This window comes from Solanum dulcamara, chromosome 1, assembly GCF_947179165.1.
Source record: "Solanum dulcamara chromosome 1, daSolDulc1.2, whole genome shotgun sequence".
Lineage (NCBI taxonomy): Eukaryota > Viridiplantae > Streptophyta > Magnoliopsida > Solanales > Solanaceae > Solanum > Solanum dulcamara.
This window is the reverse complement of record NC_077237.1, coordinates 53,348,684-53,374,111: the sequence shown is the minus strand read 5'-3', so window position 1 is coordinate 53,374,111 and position 25,428 is coordinate 53,348,684. Positions and strand designations below refer to the sequence as shown.

General features: G+C 37.1%; 1 protein-coding gene across 1 annotated transcript; it reads right to left on the bottom strand.

Annotated features, from left to right (window-relative positions):
- Positions 1-3,878: 3,878 nt before the first annotated feature.
- On the bottom strand, positions 3,879-18,635 carry LOC129893122 (pentatricopeptide repeat-containing protein At1g74630-like). Its single transcript, XM_055968620.1, has 3 exons — positions 17,314-18,635; positions 4,558-4,794; positions 3,879-4,207 (listed from the first exon to the last, which is right to left on the bottom strand). The coding sequence occupies exons 1-3, from the start codon at positions 18,626-18,628 to the stop codon at positions 3,879-3,881; spliced, it is 1,881 nt and encodes a 626-aa protein (XP_055824595.1). The 5' UTR covers positions 18,629-18,635.
- Between the last annotated feature and the right edge of the window lie 6,793 nt (positions 18,636-25,428).

Below are 25,428 nucleotides of genomic sequence, written 5' to 3'. Positions count from 1 at the left end.
TTAGGAATAGGAGTTGATGCATTCAATTATTATTCATCAGATAGGAGACTCAAGGTTAGTAGTTCAACTACTTTAAAAATTCTAATATCAAGTAATGAATAAAAATCACAAGTTATACCCAAAGCTTATAATAGGAACTACCTCTGCCTCGTATCATATGACATTGCATTTATACTTAAGACATTCTGACAAGAAGAAGAAACATGCTTTACATATCCTACTATTCATGATATAGGAGCCTTAAAAGGCAATAACTCAACTATTACATAAGTATTAACATCACAAGGTGAATAAAGTCTATGCATTACACTTAGAGTTTCACGAGTGGAATTATCCCCACATTTCATATACAAACCATTCATAACTTATACCTAAGACATGCCAAAAGAAAAGAAGAATAGCTCTACATACCTCTTACGGACTTCTCTTAATCACGTTCACATCGTCGTCCTCCAAACCTATTTAACATGGAAGCAACGCAAGTATAAAAAAACTTATACTTTTAAGCATCTTAGGTCACACATGAGTATTCACAGAACTCATTTCCTGACTCACCTTCTCGACTAGTTCTTTAGTTAGTTAAGGAGTCAACGGAAATCGGGCAGCATCTCCCCTATAATATGCCCTATCCGAATTCCCAATTACACTCCGAAGAACTACATACAACCAACAAAAATAACCTAAAGAATATATATATACAATTCACATCAAAATTATACAACATAAACTCCGAACGACTCACTCGAAACTGTGAAACCAAAATAGGATTTCTAGTTTCCATTTTGCAACACTTTTAACCATACGAAACGGAGGGTCGGGTGGCTGAAACCAGCAGAAACCACACCTATTTTAGAACATTTTCCATCACCTTAACACACCACCACATGACCAGCAGCTGCAGCACCACAAACATAACCCATTATTTGACTTTAGTTTAGCTACAATGACTTCTATTTAGATTGTTTCTAACGTCGAGCATTTATACGAAATTATTACACTTCCAGCTGCATAAAAGGTGGTTAATACACCCTATAAAAACACCATAAACTTCAAATTAGAAGGGAAGACCTTACCTTACCCGAAATTGGCCAAAACCCGCCAAAATTGCGCCTCAGAAATTCTCTAAACGTGCTGAAATTGAGCGGGCTGTATGCATCACTTTCTTGCTGACCCAAAGTGGAATTTTATGTCATAAAACACCGCTATATAACTGTAGTATATTATAAATAATTATTTCATGGAACAAAATCAGGACTTACCTATTTTTCTCCCCTAGGCCATCACCTTTTCCTCTCTTAATTTAGGGTTTTTGTTTCTTGCCTTTGCTGAAGGTTTTTGATAAAGAATAAGACTAAGATTCATTTAACATGTATATATGGGATTCCTTGGAGGTGACCATGTCATCCCCTTAGGGTGACATGTGTCTAGCCCTTATTGGGCCACCGTATCTATGTATCTACTTAGGAGCTGCCACGTGGTAGTGGGGTCCACTCCCCAAGTAGGTGGGTCACCTACTTGACCCAAAGAAGGTGGATCACCTTCTTCCATGTGTAACTTCCCTATGCTTCCATGTGTCACTCCTTTCTTGCTTCCATGTGTCGTTCTCTCCTCTTCCTCATGGGTTCATGATCTCGTCTTATTTTAAGAGCCTATGTTATCCTGCTACGTAAGCTTGGTATGTATGCAAGTAGCTAAAGTGTGTAAAACTTCTATGTTAGTATATTACATAGGTAAGACAAGTCCTATGACTAATTACTTGGCATCCAACTCTTTCCGACTTCTCATGACCTTATTTCCAACCTTCCCTACTATGTGGTATGACCTTCTCCCTTCCTTATAGTTATTTGATAGCGTCGTAGATTATATGGCTCACATGACAACTTTTAAGAAGCCTAAGAAACATTATGAGATCAAGAGTGTAGGGTGTAACATATTTCCCCCCTTTAGAACATTCGTCCTCGAATGTTAATTAATCTTATGAGGACTTACCAGGACTTTGGGAATTATCTATACCAGTTGTTATCCCTAGGCCTCCTACGAATCAACACCATTGATTTAGGAGTTTAGATTACTTGTAGGCGTAGGGAACCCATTTGGAAACTTCTTCTCTATCATTATCTCATCACACGCTTTGATGGGAGCCGCATCCCTAGTTTGCAACCTTCTAATTTGCTGACCCATGATGGTGATAGGTTGCTCCTCGTAGGATAACTTCTCTTTTATGTGGACCTCATCCATAGAGACTAGTCTGGGAGGGTCACTTATATATTTGCGGAGCATTGATCTGTGGAAACTGAATGTATTGCTTCAAACTGGAGGGTAGGTCCAACTCATAGGCAACTTTACCTATCCTACGAATGAACTGATAAGGGACAAGTTTCTCTTTCATGTCGATTCCTGTTACACCTTTCGCTGGTGACGCTTTCATGCATACTCAACCCCCAACTCCAAACTCGAATGGTCGACGTTGACTATTTGCATATGACTTTTGTTGACCTTGGTCTATTAATAGTCTTTGCTAAATGGGTTTCTCTTTATCAATAGCATGTTGGCTCGTGTCCGAGCCCATCAATGGACCTTTATCAATCTTAAACCCACCAGTAGATGCTCCGCGCCTTCTTCTACATGAAGCTTTCTATGGTGCCATATGGATGCTATTAGAAGAACTTCAATAAGTGACAGGCGATCACTCCAACTGCCTCTAAAGTTAATAATACAGGCCCGCAACATAGTCTCTAGCATTTTCATAGTGCGCTCGGTCTGTCCATTAGTCTGAGGGTTAAAGGTTGTGCTAAGATTCACCTAATTTCCCAATTCCTTAGTGCGCTCGGTCTGTCCATTAGTCTGAGGGTTAAAGGTTGTGCTAAGATTCACCTAATTTCCCAATTCCTTTTTTGGAATGATCCCTAGGAGTTAGCTGTAGATTGGGCTTCTCTGTCTGAGATCATAGTTGTGGGGATCCCGTGAAGTTTTACTATTCTCTTATTATATAATCTCGAATAGTCCTTGGCTGAATACATAATCCTAACTTGAAGGAAGTGGGCTGATTCCTATCAGCCTATCCACAATAGCCCATATAAACTTATACTTCCATAGATTGCAAAGTCAGCCTATACTGTAACCTATATTAATTGCCTCCCATTTCCGAGTCAGGATTTCCATCCTCCGTAATAGGCTATCAAGCCTCTGATGCTTAATTTTTTTAAGCTTTTGTACAATCCCTCTTAGTCCATCTTGTAACACTTTAGGCATGCTATCCTGCGCTTTTACTCATATACTCTCTCTAGTTTCTTTATCACACCTCATCATACTTTTTATACAAATGTGTGTTGGTGCTTAGAGCAGTCCAAAAATGCCTTAGCATTGCTCTACTAGTGTCTTACCTCCTTCAGTTGAGGTCAGGGCTCCACTATGGCTTTGGTCCTTAATACTGACCACATCCTTTGATGTTATACTATTCAAGGTCCTTGCTAATAATTCTCAACACTGTCTCCAGTATCATGGCTTTTATTCGTTCATTGTTAGCTTTTAAATCTTGTTAACTCGTGCTAGTATGGGATCTCATTTGGAGATACTCCCCCATTTAGGGTGCACCTATGCCACTATCTATTTGTGTTCTACCTTATGCCCTTATTTCAAATTTTCAAATGCATATGATTATTTTCCAACACGCTTAGTATACTGCACCATATCTATACCTTAGGTTACCTACGTATGAAATTTTAACATAATTAGAAGGTTCTTATCATCATTTCAAATTCCCCATTCTGGAGCACTTTCTGATGATGCATTTTTCAAACTTGGTTATAATACTATCTTGGGTGCCTCCGCTAGAACTTCTTTATCATTTCTCCCATAAGATAGCCAAGGTATGAAAACTATCTACCCTCACCGTACTTTTCTAAAATAAAGTCTCCTATTGGTGTGGCTATCTCAAACAGGTCCATTAATTCGAGTTTCCTTCTGACCCGACTAGCAACAAAAGGGGATACATATATGATAAAGTGGAGCCTGGATCTATCAACACATATATCCTGGAAGAAGATTTGTAACATACCTATAGCCATATTTGGTGGCGCCTCCTGGTCCTGTCCGCTAGCTAAAGCATAAATGTGACTCAAAGGACCGCTAGAAATAGAAGGTCCACCATGGCCCCGACCACGACCTACTGATGTATAAGTACCGTGCCCTACAGGGCGCATAGCCACTGAAGAAGAAGAACCCACAGTTGTCCCCATAGGTAGAGCTGCACTACTTAACCTACCTCCAAATTGACACGTTCTCATAAGATAGGCTTGATGGCCACACATAAAACAAGTACCCATCCCAAAACGAGATTTCCCAAAATAAGATCTATCAAAATGAGGATACTGAGGCAGAGGTGGCCTTGGCTGATGCGAACCCTTGCCTATCTGTGGACTTGCACCCTGGAGTTTTGACCGACTTCTAGACCTTCCATATTATCGAATCTCCAACTTGGGAAATGAAGGGATGTACTCCAGGCTGGTTGGGAAGGGTATTCACCAAATTGCTGAGGCTGTCAGCCTTGAAACTCACCTGAATCCTCGACCGACCTAGTTTTCTTATATTGGCCGCTATCATAATCTCTATCGGGACGTCGCCCTCTGTGTTGAACCTTTCTCCCCAGCCCATGACTTCGAGCCCGCCCTACCGCTAATCTGGTTAGCAACAAATCTATATCTCTCATTGCCCTATCCTCTGGCCCTGGCTGTGGGGATGAAGGCCCAAATATTGGGGCCTTAGGATCTGCGACTACTGCTGCCTTAGGCTCCTCTGAAGGTGGAGGCATAGTAAAGCTTACCAACTGGAACACAACCCCCGGCATAGACTAGGCATGAGTCCTAGTGACCTTCAATGTCTGACCAGTTTCTTCTGCTACTGACTCGCCCTTCTAGGCAGTTATTGCTTTCCTTGGAAACATCACTGCAAAAATAATGGTATGTTAGTGAGAGATCATCCTAACTACTATTGCCAATAATTCCACAATTAGCTTATTTATCGGGGCTAGCCACACTCGTAGTTTAGTTAAATCTCATTCTTATTATGGAAAAGGCGTACTACAACCCTGTATCTTATTCTCCTTTGCTTGGTAGGAAAATTTGGGCAGAATTTCCTCTGTATTTCTTACTATCTCAACACCTGGAGGTAGAAAATACCAACAATGCCTTACAAGGCCAACACATATATTCGTATCGCAGCCACATAGGGCTTCCAATATCAATGACAGTATAAAATAATAGACTTACCTCGTATTTCCACTCAAAATGCACCTGTTAAATGTTCCTGGCTACCTTTCCTTTAACTTTGTATGTCACTCGTATTTTAAAATCTTACCTGACATATACTTTTTGTGCCTTTACTTACCTGCGTGCTCTGTAACTCCCAATATCGCCGGTCACTTCTTCTATCGATGTCGTCCTTCTGTTGAAACCATATGTTAGTATGAGGAATTGTATTCCCTATAACTCGGCTCTATTGCACGATCTTAGATATGAAAGAAAAGTAACATCCTAGATGTCCTGTAACCTCCTATTTATAGATGTGGTGCACAACACACCGATAAACAAGACTCTACTAGACACGGTCTATAGACACTCCAAGGATGAACTTCTTTGATACTACTTCTATCATGACTCAACCCCGTAGGCCGCAATTGGGTCCGACTTGTACCCCCATATACGTACCTATCAGCTATAGTCAAATCAAACTAATAACAAAGTGACACTTCTCACAAAAATCCCAATGAGTTAAAACTTTTTCGTGTACGTATGGCCTCTTTCATTCGTACCATATCATGAAAGGGCACGCAAGCCGACAAAGCTGTTGTAACATAAAAACATTTATAATATGCCATATAGGCACAACCGAAACAAACTTATAAACAACCCACATGCATATGTTTACAGACCTCTAAGAGTAGTAACAACAACATATGGTAGGACAGTGCCCCCACCGTACCCCTAGACAAATAAATATATGTGTGTTACATGACCTGTATCTAAAGTTAGGCTCTAGAACAGTGGAGTGCTCCCAACATGGTTGAGTGGAATCCCTAAGCTGGCGGATCTCCAAAATAAACATCTATACCTGCGGGCATGAAATTCAACCCCTCGAGGAATGGGGGGTCAGTACGACATATATACTAAGTATATAAAGCATAACAAATCATAACTAAAACCATAACTGAAATGGAGATGCAGGAAACAAGTATGACAGTTAACAATACACTATACTTGTACCTTATGAAAAGAGGGTATGCATATCATCCTCACATATCACTCTTGGCCCGCTGCAGGATTCGGTGTTACCATATCATCGTATACGGCATCATACCTTCGTATACAATATCATTTCACACTTTACAAGTACCTCACTATGTCTTCATATGTATGCCTATCTATCATATCTGGCCCTTTAGTGAAGGTCTCGATAAAAAAGTGGTGTACATGTCGTACCACACCCGACCCGCTATGGGACTCGGGACTATTATCATATAGTAAAATATACCGAGGAACGATCGACCTGATCCCTACTTTAAAATAGTGCCGAGGAATGTACGACCCAATACATATTTTAAAATAATACCGAGGAACATATGGCCCGATCCATATTTTAAAACAATGTCGAGGGATGTACGGCCCGATCCACATTTTCCATCATATCATCATGTACATACCTGGACCAGGATGCGGTGACGAGCATCATCACATATGGCATCATCATATGCTTCACTTTATTGTATATGGTATTTCATCATTGTATACTTCTCCATATATATATAACCGGCCCGGGACTCGGTGAGCAAAGAGTAAAGCTAGGAATGACCGCATTTCCAGCCCCCTTATGGGACTCGAAGGAAGATGGGTTGCAACGTGCATGAGTAGAGTAGTGTGAAACCATATGCAATTTACATCATCATCAGAGACTCGATGAAAAAGTCAAGTGAATCGTCACTTGAAGACCAGAGTAGTAACCATCTTAAGTACCTTCTAAATATCATTGGGGATCATATTAGATGGAGTCTTAGGAATCGTAGACATGTACCGAGACAAGGTTAATAAGCTTATAGAAGTAGAGACATTTGTCGTCATAGACACCTTAGGAATAGGAGCTGATACATTCAATTATTATTCATCAGATAGGAGACTCGAGGGTAGTAGTTAAACTACTTTAAGAATTCTAATATCAAGTAACGAATAAAAATCACAATTATACCCGGATCTTATAATGGGAACTACCTCTGCCTCATATCATATGCCATTGCATTTATACTTAAGACATTCTGACAAGAAGAAGAAACAGGCTTTACATATACTACTGTTCATGATATAGGAGCCTTAAAAGGCAATAAGTCAACTATTACAGTAGTCTTAATATCACAAGGTGAATAAAGTCTATTCATTAAACTTAGATTTTCACGAGTGGAATTATCCCCACATTTCATATACAAACCATTCATAACTTATACCTAATACATGCCAAAAGAAAAGAAGAATAGCTCTACATACCTCTTATGGACTTCTCTTAATCATATTCACGTCGTCGTCCTCCAAACCTATTTAACATGGAAGAAATGCAAGTATCAACAACCTTAGACTTTTTAGTATCTTAGGTCACACACGAGTATTAACAGAACTCATTTCTTCACTCTCCTTCTCGACTAGTTCCTTAGTTAGTTAAGGAGTCAATGGAAATCGGACAACATCTCCCCTATAATATGCCCTATCCGAATTCCCAATTACACTCCTAAGAACTACATCCAACAAAAAACAATAACCTACAGAATATATATATAAAATTCACATCAACATTATACAACATAAAATCCAAATGACTCACTCGAAACCGTGATACCAAAATAGGATTTCTAGTTTCCATTTTGCAACACTTTTAACCATACAAAATGGAGGGTCGGGTGGATTAAAACAGAAGAACCCACACCTCTTTTAGAACATTTTCTAGCACCTTAACACACCACCACATGACCAGAAGCTACAGCATCACAAACATAACCACTATTCGACTTTAGTTTAGCTACAACAACTTCAATTTAGATTGTTTCTAACGTCGAGCATTTATATGACATACTTACACTTCCATCATAATAAAAGGTGTGGAATACACCCTATAACAACACCATAAACTTAAAATAGGAAGGGAATACCTTACCTTACCAAAAATTGGACAAAACTCGCCAAAATTACGCCTCAGAACTTCTCTAAACATGCTGAAATTGAGCGGGCTGTTTGTATCACTTACTTGCTGACATAAAGTGTAATTTTATTTCATAAAAAACCTCTATTTCATTGTAGTATATATTAAATAATTAATTCATGGAATGAAATTGGGACTTACCTCTTTTTCTCCCCTAGGCCGTCACCTTTTCCTCTCTTAGTTTAGGGTTTTTGTTTCTTGCCTTTGGTGAAGTTTTTGGATAAAGAATAAGACTAAGAGTCATTTAACATATATATATGGGCTTCCTTTGAGGTGACACGTGTCATCCTCTAAGGGTGACATGTGTCTAGCGCTTATTGGGCCACCGTATCTATGTAGCTACTTAGGGGCTACCACGTGGTAGTGGGGTCCACCTCCCAAGAAGGTGGGTCACCTTCTTACATATGTCATTTCCCTATGATTCCACGTGTCACTACTATCTTACTCCCATGTGACGTTCTCTCCTCCTTCTCGTGGTTTCGTAATCTTATCTTAATTTAAGAGCCTATGTAATCTGTGCTACGTAATCTTGGTATGTATGCAAGTACCTCAAGTGTGTAAAACTTCTAAGTTGGTAGCTTACGTAGGTAATTCGAGTCCTATGATTCATTACTTGGCCTCCAACTCCTTCCGACTTCTCATGACCTTATTTCCAACCTTCCTTACTATGGGGTATCACCTTCTCCCGTCCTTAGAGTTGTTTGATAGCGTCGTAGATTATCCGGCTCACATGATAACTTTTAAGAAGCCTAAGAGATATTCCGAGCTCAAGAGTGTGGGGTGTAACAGTTCGGTAAACCGATCTTGTGAAATTACACAAATACTCCTTATTAACACTCAAATTTAACCTTACGAGTTCACTTCTATGAATCGTTCTCAAATCTATGACTCATAGATTTGAGTCGTAGTGCAGGTACTTAGTTTTTGTTGGATTTTAAGAATCTCTGAAATTAGGTGTATGAGTAGTTGTTATGACTCATCTTCAAGATTATGAGTCATTAATAAGAGTCATCCTACAGGTTTGAGAAAAGGTCCTGAATTTGAGTCTCTGTTGTAAAGTGACTCATAAACATAAGGTCAGTCAAATATTGAGAATTTTCTCCTTGGTTCGAAGTTTCTAACTTTTGTGTTCTTACAAATTATAGTTAAAGAAAATTTCTATATGGTGGGTCCCTCATTTTTACATTTGTATCAAAACATGTAATTCTCCTCTTTCACCTTTTATACAAATAAAAACACTCTCTCTATTATCACACCTACTAATTTATGTTCTAAAATCTCTCAAGTCTCCTTAAATCACTCAACCACATTAAAATTCAAAAGTTCAAAATTTTGATTCATCCGTTCTAATCGTGAACAATAAAATCCAAGTAATCTCTAATCATTTTTAATGTTTTTGTATAGTTTTTTTTCAATTTCTTCCATGGTTTAATTTTTTTTAAGTTATAGTCTTGTATATCTCCGTAAAATTGGTATACTCATTCAAACCATGAATGAACAATCTCCATCAAAGAGGATTACTAGAAGTATACATTTCCATGCAACAAATTTTGATGATCCTCCAGATTTTGTTTTCATTTAACTCAAGATTTTGGAAAATTACAAGGTTTATTGCCAAATCCAAAGCCACCGAGTGTAATACCTAGGAAGTTGAAGGCCAAACAAAAGTAAATGATGTAGGAAAAAGTTGCAGGAATTTACTGGTGCAAGTTCCTACAAATTTCTATGGGCCGTAGGAAGGCAGTCGTAGGGAGACAAACTTTAATACCCCAAAATTTGGGAAGTTGGAACCAAAGAGAATCCCCAAAATGCTGATTGACTTCAGGATCATGAGTCACTGTACTTAGCATAGTCACTCCTATGACTCATAGGGATGAGTCATAGAGTGAGTCCTTGAGCCTGTTCAGGACCATTCTCATAAGAAGCCTTACGATTCAATAGGATGATTTGTAGTCTTATTGAAGAGTCATAAATTTGACTCTTAATGAAACTTTAGAGTATCAGAATATGTATATTTTTCAGACCTGCTGGACAACGAGTGTCTACAACCCATTAATAGTTTGACAAGTCATAAGAATGACTCATAGGAAAGGATAAGAGGCTCTGAAATCAGGGTTTTTCTCAAACCTGCAGGACAACTCATGATGAAAAATTGTAGGACTCATTAACACTCGTAGGACACAAATTTGTAGGGTCAAATATGAAGTTTAATGAAGGGTATTTCCATCTTTTTCCAAGTTGAGTTCAATGAACCTAGCCACTTTTATGGCCAAGTTCAATGTCTTTAATTACCCAATTCTTCAAATTCCCCTCCTATTCTAATTCATTCTCCTAAATTCCCTAAGGAAAGACTATCAAATATCTCTCAAGTTTCTCCTACAATTTCAAGCTAGGGTTTCAAGTTCAATAAGGTTCCTCCTCAATTTTCGAGTTGATTTCGTCAAGATATGTAGGGATTGATCCATGGGTTCCTTTCACCCATAGATTCTCATATTTTCCTCAAAAGATCTCTTGAATTTCAATGACTTCTCAACCCTAGTTTTGAAGAATTTCATTGGGGTGTTTCAATTACGTTTTAAATTATTTTTAATGATCATTATAAGCATGATTATACATCAATTTTTTAATTTCAAGTCAAATTACAAATTCCCATGCATGAAGCTATTTTCAATGACGATTTACATGAATAATGATTAGGAAGTTCAATGATTTTCAAAGTTCTTTCATGGTTTTCAATCATATTGACAATGTACACAAGTTATACCCTAATTTCAAGAATGAATTGTGATCATGGATTACGATTATGTTCAAAATATGATTTTCATGCAAGTTATGAAAGAGGTAACTTAGGATCCTTGATTGGTGACCTAGAAACGTAATGACATGAATTATGCAAGTATGATTTATGATGTTGAAAGGGTTTTACTCACATTACAATTATGATATGAAATGATATATTATATGAGTTTTGAAAACTATGAACAACATTATGATATATGTTAAGCATGATTACTCTGTTATGTATTCCGCGAGAGTTTACATAGCATGGAATAAATCTTTAGGTGGGAGCTTGACCTATGAGGTCTTTTTATCACGACCTGGACTAGGGTTTAGCCATGGTAAGATGATCAAGAATCCAAAGGATCCTAACCATGCCATATTAGCATACATTAAATTCATAAGATAAGATAAAACATAATAAAAAGAAGCGGGAGAACAATCTCAAATATGGAAGTCTAGAAATGAAACAGAATCTCAAGTCACATGCCCAAACTGACTACACCAACTCTTTGTCTAAACATTCCTCTTCATACAAACATAGGTGGGGCATAGAACAAGCTACTATCTCCCCAAAAAAGAAAAGAAACATCTCAAAATACTAACATAGTTTAGAGGTAACAAGGAAAGAAATAAACCCAATAGGTAGTCCCCAAAGTTTGAGGACTTACAAAATCAAGTGAACAAGTCTTCTATCTAGCAATGAGAATGTGTAGGGAGATCACCGATCCCTATATTATAACACTATGTAGGAAAATAAAACTATGCCTTAGTACTTTTAATATACTAACTATGTGAGCAATTCAATACATGACATAAAAACAATCACATATGATCAAGGCTAGAACATATAATAAGTAGATTATTTACAAGTAATTCTGAATCATGAGTAAGGAAAATGTCAATTTAATAAAACCATAATGCAACCTTATGAAGAGAGCTTGTACAAAGCATGGATAGTCATGAGTTATAATAAGGGATTTGTTACACCCCACACTTTTAAACCTTGAAACGTATTTCTAGTCTTCTTGAAAGTGTCCATGAGACCCCTACTTTCTAGACACTATCAAACAACTCTAAGAAGGGGAGAATGTGATACCCCATAGTAGAGAAGGTTGGAAATAATGAAACCTTATGAAGAGAGCATGTACAATCCATCTCCTTTGTCTAAGGTTCAAGTCTTTTTGCATAAACATATATTGTAAACTATTATGGTCGGTGAACATATCGACATGGACACTATAAAGATAGTGTCTTCAAATCTTCAATGCAAAGACAACTGTCGCTAGTTCCAAGTCATGAGTTGGATAATTTCTTTCATGCACCCTAAGTTTCCTAGAAACATACGCTATTACCTAACAATGTTGAATCAAAACACAACCAATACCAACTCTTAAAGCATCAAAATACACAACAAAGCCATCGGACAATTCCGACAAGGTCAAAATAGGAGTAGTAGTAAGGCGATCTTTCAACTCTTGGAAACTCTTCTCACAAGATTATGATCGTTGAAAATTTACCGTATTTTAAGTAAACATAGTCAAAGGTGATGAGATCGATAAGAACCCTTCTACAAATCCTCGATAATATTCGGCTAGGCCCAAGAAACACCTAATATCTGAAGGGGATAGCAGTCTAGGCCAATTCTTAACCGCTTTGATTTTTTCAGGATCAACTATAATCCCTTCACCATACTTAATCAAAACTCACATTTATTATCATGACTCGACCTAGGGACTAGTCATAACATGGTGATCAAAACTCCGAAGGGCTCGAACCAAGCCTCTTGTACATATCATAAGCATACATAAGGTGAAATATAAAAGCGGAAACATCATAAAAGAGTCTAAAACATGAATAAAAATGTGAAAATATTTTATAACAATGTAGAATCCAGTATATTCAACTAGATGCCTCTAAACATGAGTATGGGCGGGGGATAAGAAAAGTCTGTAGCACACCCTCAATATATGAAGTTAAAAAAGTTTTTTGAAAAGAAAATAGTAAGTAACTTGAAACTAGTCCCTGGTCAACGAGGACTCACCACAACACAATCAAATGGAGAACACCTACTAGTTACATGGATAATTAGGATCTTCAAACTTAACCCTTACATTATGATACAATGTAGGCAAAAAGTATGCATTAGTACATTGGAATTTACTATGTATGAGGCCGTGACATGTAACATAAATCATAAAATGCAAAGGTCAAGTAAAACACATGATAAGATGGAATAAGTAAAGTTATGAGAAAATCATATTGACCAAAGCTTTTAAAAGAATAAATTCACAGTCATAACATACTTAAGAGATTATACATATGTGGGATAAGAACCATAACCGATAATAAGACCATGCGAGCTATAGCATGAAAAAAGAGGGGACTACTTCCCAAGGTAGAGTTCTACATACCTAAGTGGATCCACTAAGCAGTTATGTGAACCGGGTACTTACCCCTAGTTCTTAGACTCGGGTACTCACCTCTAAGCCCTGATATTTCGGGTACTCACCTCTTAGAGATTTGGGTATTCACCTCTAATCTCTTTTTTCCTACGGTAGCACGTAGTTATGAGACAAGAGACTTTATATAAGGACCTCTTAATTCAAGCCCCCACCTCAAGTCCATATTCGGTGCTAAGTCAAATCCCACGAAATACGTACATAACATAGAAATTATAATTTCATATATCATAGTCAAGAATCAAAGGCTTGATATTGTCACGACCCAACTCCGTAGTCCGTGACTAGTATCCTATTAGGGCACCCATACATACCCTTATCCCCATGAGTATGTTAGCCGAATAAACCTATGAAGAAATCAAAAAAAATCGCTAGAGAGCGCACGAAAATATATGTAGCATACGAATGCCGTTAAGGACATCACGGAACATAAAACCCAAAATATATATACAGAACCCACATCATAAGTCTATGGACCTCTACAGAATGCTAGCCTAGTCATATGACGGGATAGGGCCCTGTCGTACCCCTAAATAAATAAACATTTATATAAAACGACCAGTATCAAAAGTTAGGCTCCGGAACAGTGGAGCACTTCCAACATTGCTGAGTGGAAATCCTAAGCTGGCAGATCTCCAAAGTTAACATCTGTACCTGAGGGCATGAAACGTAGCCTTCTAAGGAAATAGGGTCAGTACAACATATGTACTGAGTATGTAAAGCATGGACTGTAACAAGTAAGGCCATTACCAGAACAAACGGTGAAAAAGTGAGCTAAATACCCAGAATATCAAAATGTTTTTCATAATCACAAATAATGTATGCACATAAACATATGCCATATTCGGCCCCATTATAGGATGCGGTGAACAAAATGTAGTCGCCAGCCCGTTACTGGGGCCACAACACAACATACATCAATAGTAGGGAATATCTCCATAACAGATCATATCATATCACATGGTCATATCAGATCATATCATATCAAATGTGTACATGGCACATCATAACTCCACCAATCCCATGTACAGGTCATACCTTCCCCCTCACATCGGAGCATGACAAACAATGCAGAGAAGTACGCATGATAACAAAACCTGGCCCGGACTCGGTGAAGGAAATATTGAGGAATCCACGAGTGGAGTAGTGAGAAACTATATGCAATTTCAATCATATTTGAGACTCGACGGAATAATCAAAATGTGCTTTCGTTCAAAATCAAGATAAAAGTCATATCAAGTACCTTTTGAAAGTCACTATGGACTATATCAAAATAGAACTTCTGGGAATCATATATATGTATCAAGGCATAACAAAATATCTTTTGGAAGTCGAGAAATTGGCCATCCTAGTGTCTTTAAGAATAGGAACTTCTTTGGAATTATATGAAAGTCATATACTTGCTTCGCAAAAACCATGCCAAAAAGGGAGATTAGCTTTTTATACTTATGTCAAATCATGCTAAGAAAAGGAATAAGATTTACATACTTATTCCAAAGACATGCTAAAAGAAAGTATAAGCCTTACATACGTATGCCAAAACATGCCAAAAGAAGAAAATGTTAGCTTTACATTCATGTTACGGGTTAGTTTTTATCCCATTCGTCTTGTCATCCTTTAAACCTAAGTAACATAAAAGCAATACGAGTATTAACAACCCTTGTATTTCCATCACCTTAGGCTACACACGAGTATTTTTAGAACTCATCCCCTCGCTCACCTTCTCGACTAGTTCCCTAACTAGTTAAAGAGTTAACGAAAATCGGGAAGCATTTCCCCTATAATGTGCCCTATCCGAATTTCCAATTATACTCCTAATAGCTACAGCCAACCAAAAACAATAACCTGCAGTATATATATATACAATTCACATCAATCTTATACCACATAAACTCCAAATGACTCGCTCAAAACCACGATACCAAAATAAGGTTTCTAGTTTTTGTTTTGCAAAACCTTTAACCGTACGAAGCGGGGGTGTCATGTGGCTAAAAATAGAAGCTCCCCCACCTATTTTAGGACACATTTAGGCCCTTCAAAATATACCACACAACTGCAGCCACACACCACAAGCACAATACCTCGCTTCGACTACAATTTAACTATAGCGACTCCAATTTGGTTTGTTTCGAACATCGAGCATATTTAAGGAATTTTCATATTTCCAGCCATTTACACAACGTGTAATACACTTCATAACAACACCATAAACTCCAAATTTAAAGGAAAACCCTTACCTTAACATAAACTCGTCAAACTCGCCAAAACTATCAAAACGTGAATTCTGGACAGCCTACTGTCTTGTATTGTCTCTTAGTTTTGAAGGGGTAATATAGGGAAAACAGATTTGTGGGCTCAATTAAAGTTATATACATGTATATTAGGGTCACATACAATTTAGAATCAACCCTACAACAATTCTATAGCAAAAGATATGCCCAAAATAACAACATCAGCCCGTGTAGGATTTCCTAAACGAATTCTGGGAAGCACCTCATCTATACTTCATCATCCTTTTTCGAGAAGATAAAAGAAAAAATGGGTTTTATAGAATAAATAAAAGTTATATCCCTATGCAATATATTTCCAAAACATCTTGAATCACTCGAAACGAAGATTTACACAAGGAGTTATACTATTATTACTAACAACGGTCTCATTCCAAAAATAGGTTAGTTGACAAGAACGAGAACCTCCTCGAAACCCCAACTATAGATTTTATGTTGTTAAACACCATTGCTTAACCGAAGAATACCTTAAATAATTAATTCACGGAATGAAATCGGAGGGCTTACCTTGCTTAACCAAATCCGTAGCTCTATCTCCATGTTCTCCATGTTTTTCTCCAATTGTTTTTATGTGTAAAGATGCTGAAAAGTGAGTTGATCCAGCAATACACATGTATATATATGTGTACTTAAGTGGGGACACGTGGAAGCCTCTAGGGGTGATATGTGGCAGCCCCCCTAGGGCGCCACCTCAATCATGCATCAAATCCAAAGCCGCCATATGGCAGCGTGGGGTCCACCCAAGCTGCTGCATCACCTACTTGACCCTAAGTAGGGGCATCACCTACTTGCTTCGAGTAGGCGTGTCGTTTCCTTATTTCTCTTTTGTGAGCCTGTAATCTCGTCTTACTTTAAGATCCTATGTATTCCTTGCTACTTAAGCTCGACGTATATTCAAGTAGCTTAGTATGTAAAATGTCCCAAGTAATATCTTTCACAAGTAAGTCAAGTCCTACGACTCACTACTTTACCTCCAACTTCTTCCGGTTTCTTATGACCCTATTTCCAATCTTCTCTATTATGGAGTATCTCCTTCTCCTTTCCTTAGGATTATTTGATAGCATTATAGATTATCTGACTCACATGACGACTTCTGCGAAACTAAAGAGCCTTCCCAGAATCTTAAGAATCTTAAGAAGTATTCCAAGGTACTAAAGTACGGGGTGTGACATCCTTCCCCCTTTTAGAATATTCGTCCTCGAATGTGAACCAAAACCTTCCTCCGGATCTTATACCGACTATATGGAGAATTCCTCTATCCCATTGCCATAACATATACTTTCATCAAGCAATCAATATCAGAGTTCCAAAGGTTAGGATTACTTGTAGACGTAGGGAATAGGTACGAATACTTGTGTTTCATTTCCTCTTTCCCTTCTCAAGGGGTCACCCATCGTAGTACTACTCTCACCCAAGCACGCTTAACTTAGGCGTTCTGATGGAATCCGGTACATTAGTACTGATATGATCGCATCTATCCCTTATGATATCTCATTTGAAGTTTAAGTGTTCCCATTTACATATGATAGCGCTAGTTGATTTTCTCTTACGCTTGGGTGGTACTGGCATTTGAACCATAAAATTATATGCCTTATGAAGCTGACCATCCCTACCATACAAATCAACCATACAACCATAATGCTCAATAGTTGGTTCAATGTCATAAGTTTCTGTCATTTTACTGAATAGCTCATGACCTTGTTCAACTAAACCAGCATGACTACATGCATAAAGGACCGAAATAAAAGTGACCCCATCAGGTCTGGTACCAGATTCTTCCATCTCATGAAATTTTTTTATCACCTCTTCACCATATCCTTGCATTGCAAACCCTGCAATCATAGAAGTCCAAGAAACAATGCTTTTCTTCCCAAGCATTCTCTCAAAGACAAGACGAGCCATCAACACATTTCCACACTTGGAGTAAGTATCCAAAAGTGCATTGTTCACAGAACTTATCCAAATCAACCCCACTTTCTCTATAAATGCATGCAATACCATCCCAAACTTAAGCGCCCCAGGTTGAGCACATGCAGATAAAGCACCCGTCAAACTCACTTCATTGGGCCTACTTTCACTCCCAACCAACTCCCTGAAAACTCGAAGTGCCTCATCAAAATAACCATTATGAGCAAATCCAACAATCATAGTACTCCAAGAAACATCATCTCTACTTGGCATCTGCAAGAACAATTCCTCCGCACGCTCAAGTTCCTCGGCTTTAGTATACGCTGCCAGCATCACATTCCAAGTAGTCAAGTTCCTAAAAGGCATTAAACCAAACACTTTATCTGCGCCACATACATCACTGCCCCAAAAATATGCTGTAAGTATTGCATTCCACGCCACAACATTTGGTTCAGGTATTTCAACAAACACCTTCCAAGCAAACTCAACAAACCCACATTCCGCATACATACTAATCATTGTAGTCCCAACAAAGAGATGAGTATCATGCCCACGAGTCATAGCTTGACAATGCAGCTGAAACTCGGTTCTTAAACACCGCAAAGTAGCCGCTGCTTTGAGTACAAAAGCAAATGAGAAACTATCAGGAGGGGAATATGATTCTCGCAGCATGTAAATGAATGAGTTGACTGAATTCTTAGGTGAGTCTGCCTCGGATTCACCTCTGATGAGGGTGTTGTACATGAACACATCTGGGTTTGGATTGTGGATGAGCAGACGGCGAGCGTAATCAATAGCTTCAGGAATTTGAAGGGCACCAAGAAGTAGGAGCTTTCCGGCGATTAATGGGTTAGTTTCAAGGCCGGATTTGTAAACGAAGGCGTGGATTTGGTTGAGGTTTCGGAGTGTTTTGCAGTAGCTTAATAGGGAAAGACACAACTTTTCTGCCCTGCTCATTTTTTGAACATTTCAAAACTTTTGGAGCCAAAAGAATACAAAAAGAGTTTTTTATGTTTAATATTATTACCTCCGTGCCATATTAGATGAATATCTTACTAAAAATATTTCTTTCATATTACTTAATCAGTTACTAAATCAAGATAGAATTAATTAAATTTTTTCTATTTTACTCTTACAATTAATTAATATGGTCTTTTAAATGTGAACAATTCTCAATACTTGTTATTTCTACACTCTATGTATATTGAATTGATATAAACAAATAAAAAAATGGTAAAGTTTTGCAATGTATTGATAATTTCTTAATCATCGTATAAAGTTAGAAGCGTCATCTAATATGGGACGAAGGTAGTACCATTTTGTTGTAAATAATTTGGTTGTTAAATGGATGACCATAATTCCTAAGTTAATGTCCTCCTTTATGGGTAGTTATGTTGTTGATATATGTGGTTAATTGGATGACCATAACTCCTGAGTTAATTCTATCATTTATGGATAGTAAAGAATGTTTAATTTCATGTTTATGACACCCTTTGATATTCCTCAATGTAATCCTATAAATAGAGGTATTGAGAATGATGTTGGATACTTGAAAGAAATAAAATTATCTTATATTGTTCCTCTTGTTTTATAGTCTTCTTCTTGTCTTCATCTTTATATTGTTCTATTGTTCTTTTGTTATTGATTTTACAACACGTTATCAGCACGAAGTATAAAGGTTGAACAACATTTCTTGTGAGGTATCCCTTTACAATCTAATGGTAAAGTTATTAAATTGTGGCTACACTTTTTCTACTATACATTTTATTTAATTTGTTTATAGTTGAATGAAAAAAGGTTACTTTTTTGTGTGGAAAAAAATAGACTAGAAGTCCTAGTGTTTTCTATTTTCATTGGAAATAGTGAATTATTTATATTGTTGATTAATTTTTAATGAAAAGATTTTATCTAAAAATTCTACTATTTTTAATGAAAATATTTTATCTAAAAATTCTACTTACAAAAATATAAATAATTTACTTTCTGAAAATGAATAAACTGTTTATTCACTCACTGTCTATTTTAGTCTAATTTTTATTATTTTTTATCGTAGTTTTATCATGTCGAATTTATCAAAATTTGTGTTTGTCGCACTTGATATTTCTGAAAAGAATTACTTGTCGTGGATTCTCTATGCTAAAATTCACCTAGACGCTAAGGGTCTTGGTGCAACTATTATCGGGGGTAATACAACTGTCATGATCCATGCCCAAGGCCTAGATGTGATACGATGAATAAAGCAATCAGAGGTACCTCACCCAAGCCTCTTAGCATTCATTAAGCTTTTCATTAGTGATGATAAAAAAATAAGCGAAAATGTAAGGAATAACGGGACTAAGGGATTCCACATAGAATAAGAGTCGAATCATTTGAACATCATACATATTGTTGTCCAACCATACCTTCTACTTTAAAGACTTGTGTCATGACCCAAACCTAAGGCTTAAATGTGACATGGAAAATGAGGAACCTGAAAGTACCTCAAAAAAGCTTCTTAGCATTATTTTCGCCTTTCATAGGTAATAACAATAAATAAACAAGTAAAAATCATAATAGTAAATCTTCAACTTATATTTATCCAACAATAGCTCTAACTTTTAGATTTAACGGGGCTAAGACAAGTCCCTAGCTCACCCTCAATCATAATAGAAAGAAATATCATAGTAAGTGTCTAAAGATCTCAACATATCATAAGTTAGAAAGATAAAGAAATAAAATTCCCGGAACATGGAAACTCACCAAAACTGATCTTCAAACGAAATCTCAACTAGCCACGCAGAGGAGAACGAGGAGGAGCACCATTTCCTACATGGTGATATCATGTAGGCAAAAGAGTATGCGTTAGTACTTTGAATATACTAAGTATGTAGGCATGCATGAACATTGAGGAAACATTAGAATATTTATGTAATATGAAACATAATAGAATGCATGCATAATCAATCATGTAGATATAATTTAAAATATTCATTTTGTGGGAAGATGATCATAACCGACATTTAATACTATGTGAGCTATTACATGAAATCCAACATAACCCCCTACATTGGCCGGAGAGATTACTTGCCGGATAGAACTCCGTCAACTTCATTTATTTCTTTAACTTTAACTTTAAGGGCTATTTGTGCATCCATTAGCCTAAGCCTACAAGGGGTCCTATGTTGGCATATAGTTAATGAGATAAGGGGTTGCTACTAGAATTCCCTTACCGAATCCCACCTCAATGCCTCATTCGTTGCTAAGTCAATCCCACAGAATAGTTTAATACTTTAAAATAATCATAGCATATAACTTGAGAATTCAAAATATCGCATTTGGTGGAATAGCTCATTAAAATCTTTAGTGATTCAAATATGCAAGAATTGTCCTTATAGCATAAATAATTCATCATTCATATCATTTCATCATTCTTTTATTTCATAAGATTCCCTTTTGATTATAGACATTGCTTTCATAAATATTTATTTTGAGTCAAAAATTTCAAGTCAAACTTCATTGAAAATATAGTAAAACTAGGTGGGTTCAAATCACTTCAACATTCAAACATGTATGTAAATGAATATGCATAAATAGTTTGAAATCCATTAATTAAAAATCATGCTCGAAACAACCCACCATGAATTTCAAGAACCTTTAAAGATCTAAATAGAGAAAATATTTGCAAATCATCAATCTATACATGTGAAATCATTTTGCATTAAAATAGATTAATAATCATTAGTTTAACCATGATTTATGCTATTAATAGAAATAATAATTACCCATAAGAAAATCTTATTTGAAATCAAGAGACTTTGTTGAAAGAGTTTTGGAAGGAAAATAAACATAATTTATCATATAATCAAAATACTTTAGGCATGAAAATAGGAGGAATACTTTCATTGAAGCCTTACATACCTGGAATACGAAGCATTACTCAAAATCGAAGGACTTAATGAGCACTCTTGAATCCTAGCCTTTTCTCCTCTCCAAAGCATTTTGTTTACTATCCGGAGTATATGAATTATCAAAATAGTATTTCTACACTACTACGAACTAAAACTATATTTTGAGAATGAGTAAAGAAGTGTATAGAGAGAAGAGTTGCTTGAGAAAACTTGATGAACAAAATGATAAAATAAGATGAATATTTGTAGGTGTGAAGGAGAGACCTAACTATAACACCCCCCAAAATTGTTCCCTAAGATTCAGACCTTTCTTGTATTCGGATAGGGTCAAACTCTATTATTGTGAAGTATATGCATGAGTTAAGATGAGTCCTTGAGTAATTGAATAGTGTTGGAGGTGATGTGGGGTCACAAAGAACCCCTAGGACCAAGCTAAGTCCAAAACGTTTGTCATGGCTAAATTTAAGGACGAGTTCGTATAAGAGGTCGACTTCTAACGACCCTATCTTTTAAAAGACGATAATCTGGATGGCCCACGACCTACTAAATTAAAGGTCATCGAGTCTTTTTTTCAACGCCACCAAGAATGTAATTTTTGGAGTTTGGAGTCAAAAGATATGACGATCCTAAGACGAACTAGCACGACAGAAATTTCAGGCCTAGGTTGCAACTGCTGGAAATCTGGGCTTAGCGCCGTAGTTGCGCGATGCACCACTATTGCGCCAGGAACAAGCCTCAGTAGTTTGGCCCCTGGCACGGCGCGCCACTAAAAGATGTGCAGGTTTTTAGCCTATTCGACTTGGCGCTGCAGTGGCGCGACGCGCCACTATCGTGTCAAGAGCATTTTTAGCCTATTTTTCAGAATTTAGAGAAAGGGAAATTTGGTAATTGTCCTAAATTATATATGTATCAAGCCTTGAACATTTTGGATCATTTTTCAACCTCTCCCTCTCTCTAAAAAGCCCTAGAAGCCTCTCTCTTCTTCCCCAAATCCTTCTTCAACAAGATTTGCCTTCTAGAGCTTCAAGACTTCAAGTTGCCATTGAAGACCCAATAATAAGGTTTCTTCAAGAATCTATTCTAAGATATGTAAGGCTACTCAAAGCATGGGTTGAGTCCACCCATATGCCCTACTCTTTTTTTGAGGTTAGATGTCCATAAGAATGGAGTTTGTTGATAGGTTTATGTTTGAATGAGCCTTGCCTCCGATTACTTTGATTCTTATTGTGTTGATGTTGTTGAGCTAAGAAATTTCTAAAACCTTCATGTTAGCATGAGTTGATGGAGATGGGTTGTTAATATGCTTTGTTGATTTCCTTAATCATGTAATTATGTTGAATATGTCAATTTCCTTAAATGTGTTACTCCTCTTGAATTGTTGGTTTAAAATTCTTAGAGTTGTGATGAATCCTAAGGAGGTGAAAAATGAGGAGAGGAATGGTTTGTTATATTTGTGGGATGTTATAAATGCATATCTAATTTAGGCTTGATTGAGTTGATTGGATGATAGAATTGACTAGTGGACAAGGTCCTAAATGAGACTTGCCATTATGACTCGATTGAGTTGAATTGAGGATAGAGTTGATGAGTCGGCAAGGTTCTAAATGAAACTAGTCGTGGGGGCTTGTTTGAGATGATTGGATGGAGTCTTATGAGCATGGATTCATGGGAGGAGTATCGAGCACCGAAGCGGGTGAGAGTATAGTCCATACTCGAACCCTAAAAACTACGCCGCCAACGTAGGTAGGGATAAAACCGTTAAAGTTGGATGCTTCTCATGGGATCGAACCGTTAAAGTTGGATGTTTCCCATTTTATTATCTTGAAATAATAGGACTTGACTAATCGATGGAATCCATGATTAGGGAGGCGTTCATACCCTGGCAAAGTATGGACGGACGTGGCAACAACGTCTGATTATTGTACTATCACTGGCTCATAAGTGATGGTTGTCGGATAAGAGAAACTCCCATTTAGGTCGGGATAGTACTCCGAGTCAGTTGAATTGAGTGGCATGTGATTTGGTCCCGTCTAAATCATTTCTTGTTAGATTTAGGACACTTGAGTAAATTGTTACTTATTTATGAGTTGAGATTTCCGAGTTGGTTGATCCTTTTCTGATGTTGTTTTATTCGGCCATTTTGCATACTCGTACATTCCACGTACTGACGCCATTTGGCCTGCATTATTTCATGATGCAAAGACAGGTACCAGAGATCATCAACCAATGCACCGTTGAAGTTCTACACACATCTAGCTATTTGGTGAGCCCTCCTAGTTTCCGGAGGATGCCAGACTTTCTTTACCGTTTTGTTTTCTTTCTTTATCTTGCTTGTTGGTAGACATGGGCTTGTCATTGGCACCTCTTATATGGTTATAGAGGCTTCATAGACCAGAGTGTGGGAAGGTTGGATTGTTATATTGAATAGCTTTTATTATACTTATTTTGATGAGTTGATAGTGTTTGGCCTTCGGCCCTTATAATATGAATAGTGTGCTTATGATTCAGTCCTCCACTGAGTGAATATGATTGAATGAAAGTATGACTAGACCAGGCGGTTCGCTTGAAGGCCAAAAATGGCTTTCGAGTGCCGGTCGCGCCTAGGGTACCCTCCCGGGGCGTGACACTAACAATAATTAAAATAATTATAAAAAAAATCTAAAAATTTAATAGAGGATTGTGATGCCATGGGTGATGTCAAATGGAAGACTATGGAGGTCATTGTGATGTCAAATAGATCTAGATCTTCTATGGTTGGTGAGATGAATCCTCTTTTTACGAAATATCCTTTTTCGGATCTATGTTTGAAAAAGATAACTTACTAATTAGGATTTGATGTCTCATATGAATTGTAGCTCTGGAAGTATTCTTTCATGTCGTTCAAGGATTAACTAATTTGGAGCACCCTATAGTGAGAAATGATTTTTCTTCTAGAATTATTCCATTTCATCACAGCACCAAGTCTTACAAATATTAATTTATTTGACCTACTTAGCCTCCAAATCATAAGATATGATCTTCATGAAAGTTATAGATAATGATGTTGGGGTTATTTAAAAATTTGAATCATATAATTCGGACCATTTTATGAAAAGTTATGCCCAAAATACGGAAGCAATATCATTTTCGTCGAGTATTGGAAGACCATATACAACGTTTTTAGGGGTGTTACAACTTGGCGGGGCTAAGACATGTACCTAGATTACCCTCAATATATAAGTCAAAGCACCAAAAGTAACTCAAGAGTTTGTACAAACATAAGCTAGAAAGATAGAAATGTTGTTTCTAAAACATAGGAACTCACCAAATATTGGTAGCCTTCAACGATCAAACTTAGCCACGGGGAAGAGAGTGTGGAGCGACGCCGGTTCCTACATGGTGATATCATATAGCCAAAAGTATGCTTTAGTACTTTGAATGTACTAAGTATGTGAGCATACTATATGATAAAGAACATCAAGACATTTATAAGCAATATGCATAAGTGAATGATTACATGAGAAAGCATCATATGGAACTTTAAAACATTCATTTTGTAGGAAGATGATCATAATTGACATTTAAGACCATACGAGCTATTACATGGAATCCAATATAATTCCCTACATTGGCATGAGGAGACTACTTGCTAGGTAGAACTCCGTCAACTTTAAACATTTTTTTAACTTTAACTTTAATGGCTAATCGTGGATCCAGTAGCCTAAATAGTCTACAAGGCTCCTATGTTGGCGCATAATTAATGCAACATCAGACTTTACTTAAGAACCCCTTAGATTGAGTCCACATCTACATGGTAAGTTCGGTGTCAAGTCAATCCCACGGAATAACATTTAGATATCATAATAACATAAGTATTTATATAACTTTAGA

Bases quoted from the DNA above. Each gene is read 5' to 3' on its own strand.
- LOC129893122 (XM_055968620.1), bottom strand. From the start codon at position 18,628: ATGAGCAGGGCAGAAAAGTTGTGTCTTTCCCTATTAAGCTACTGCAAA. The intron at 4,795-17,313 runs GTAAGAGAAAAT...CTCCACCTTCAG, and splicing joins AATGCCAGTACCACCCAAGC to AGGAGCCTAAGGCAGCAGTA. The intron at 4,208-4,557 runs GTGAGTTTCAAG...CTTCTTCTTCAG, and splicing joins TAGGTCGGTCGAGGATTCAG to TGGCTATGCGCCCTGTAGGG.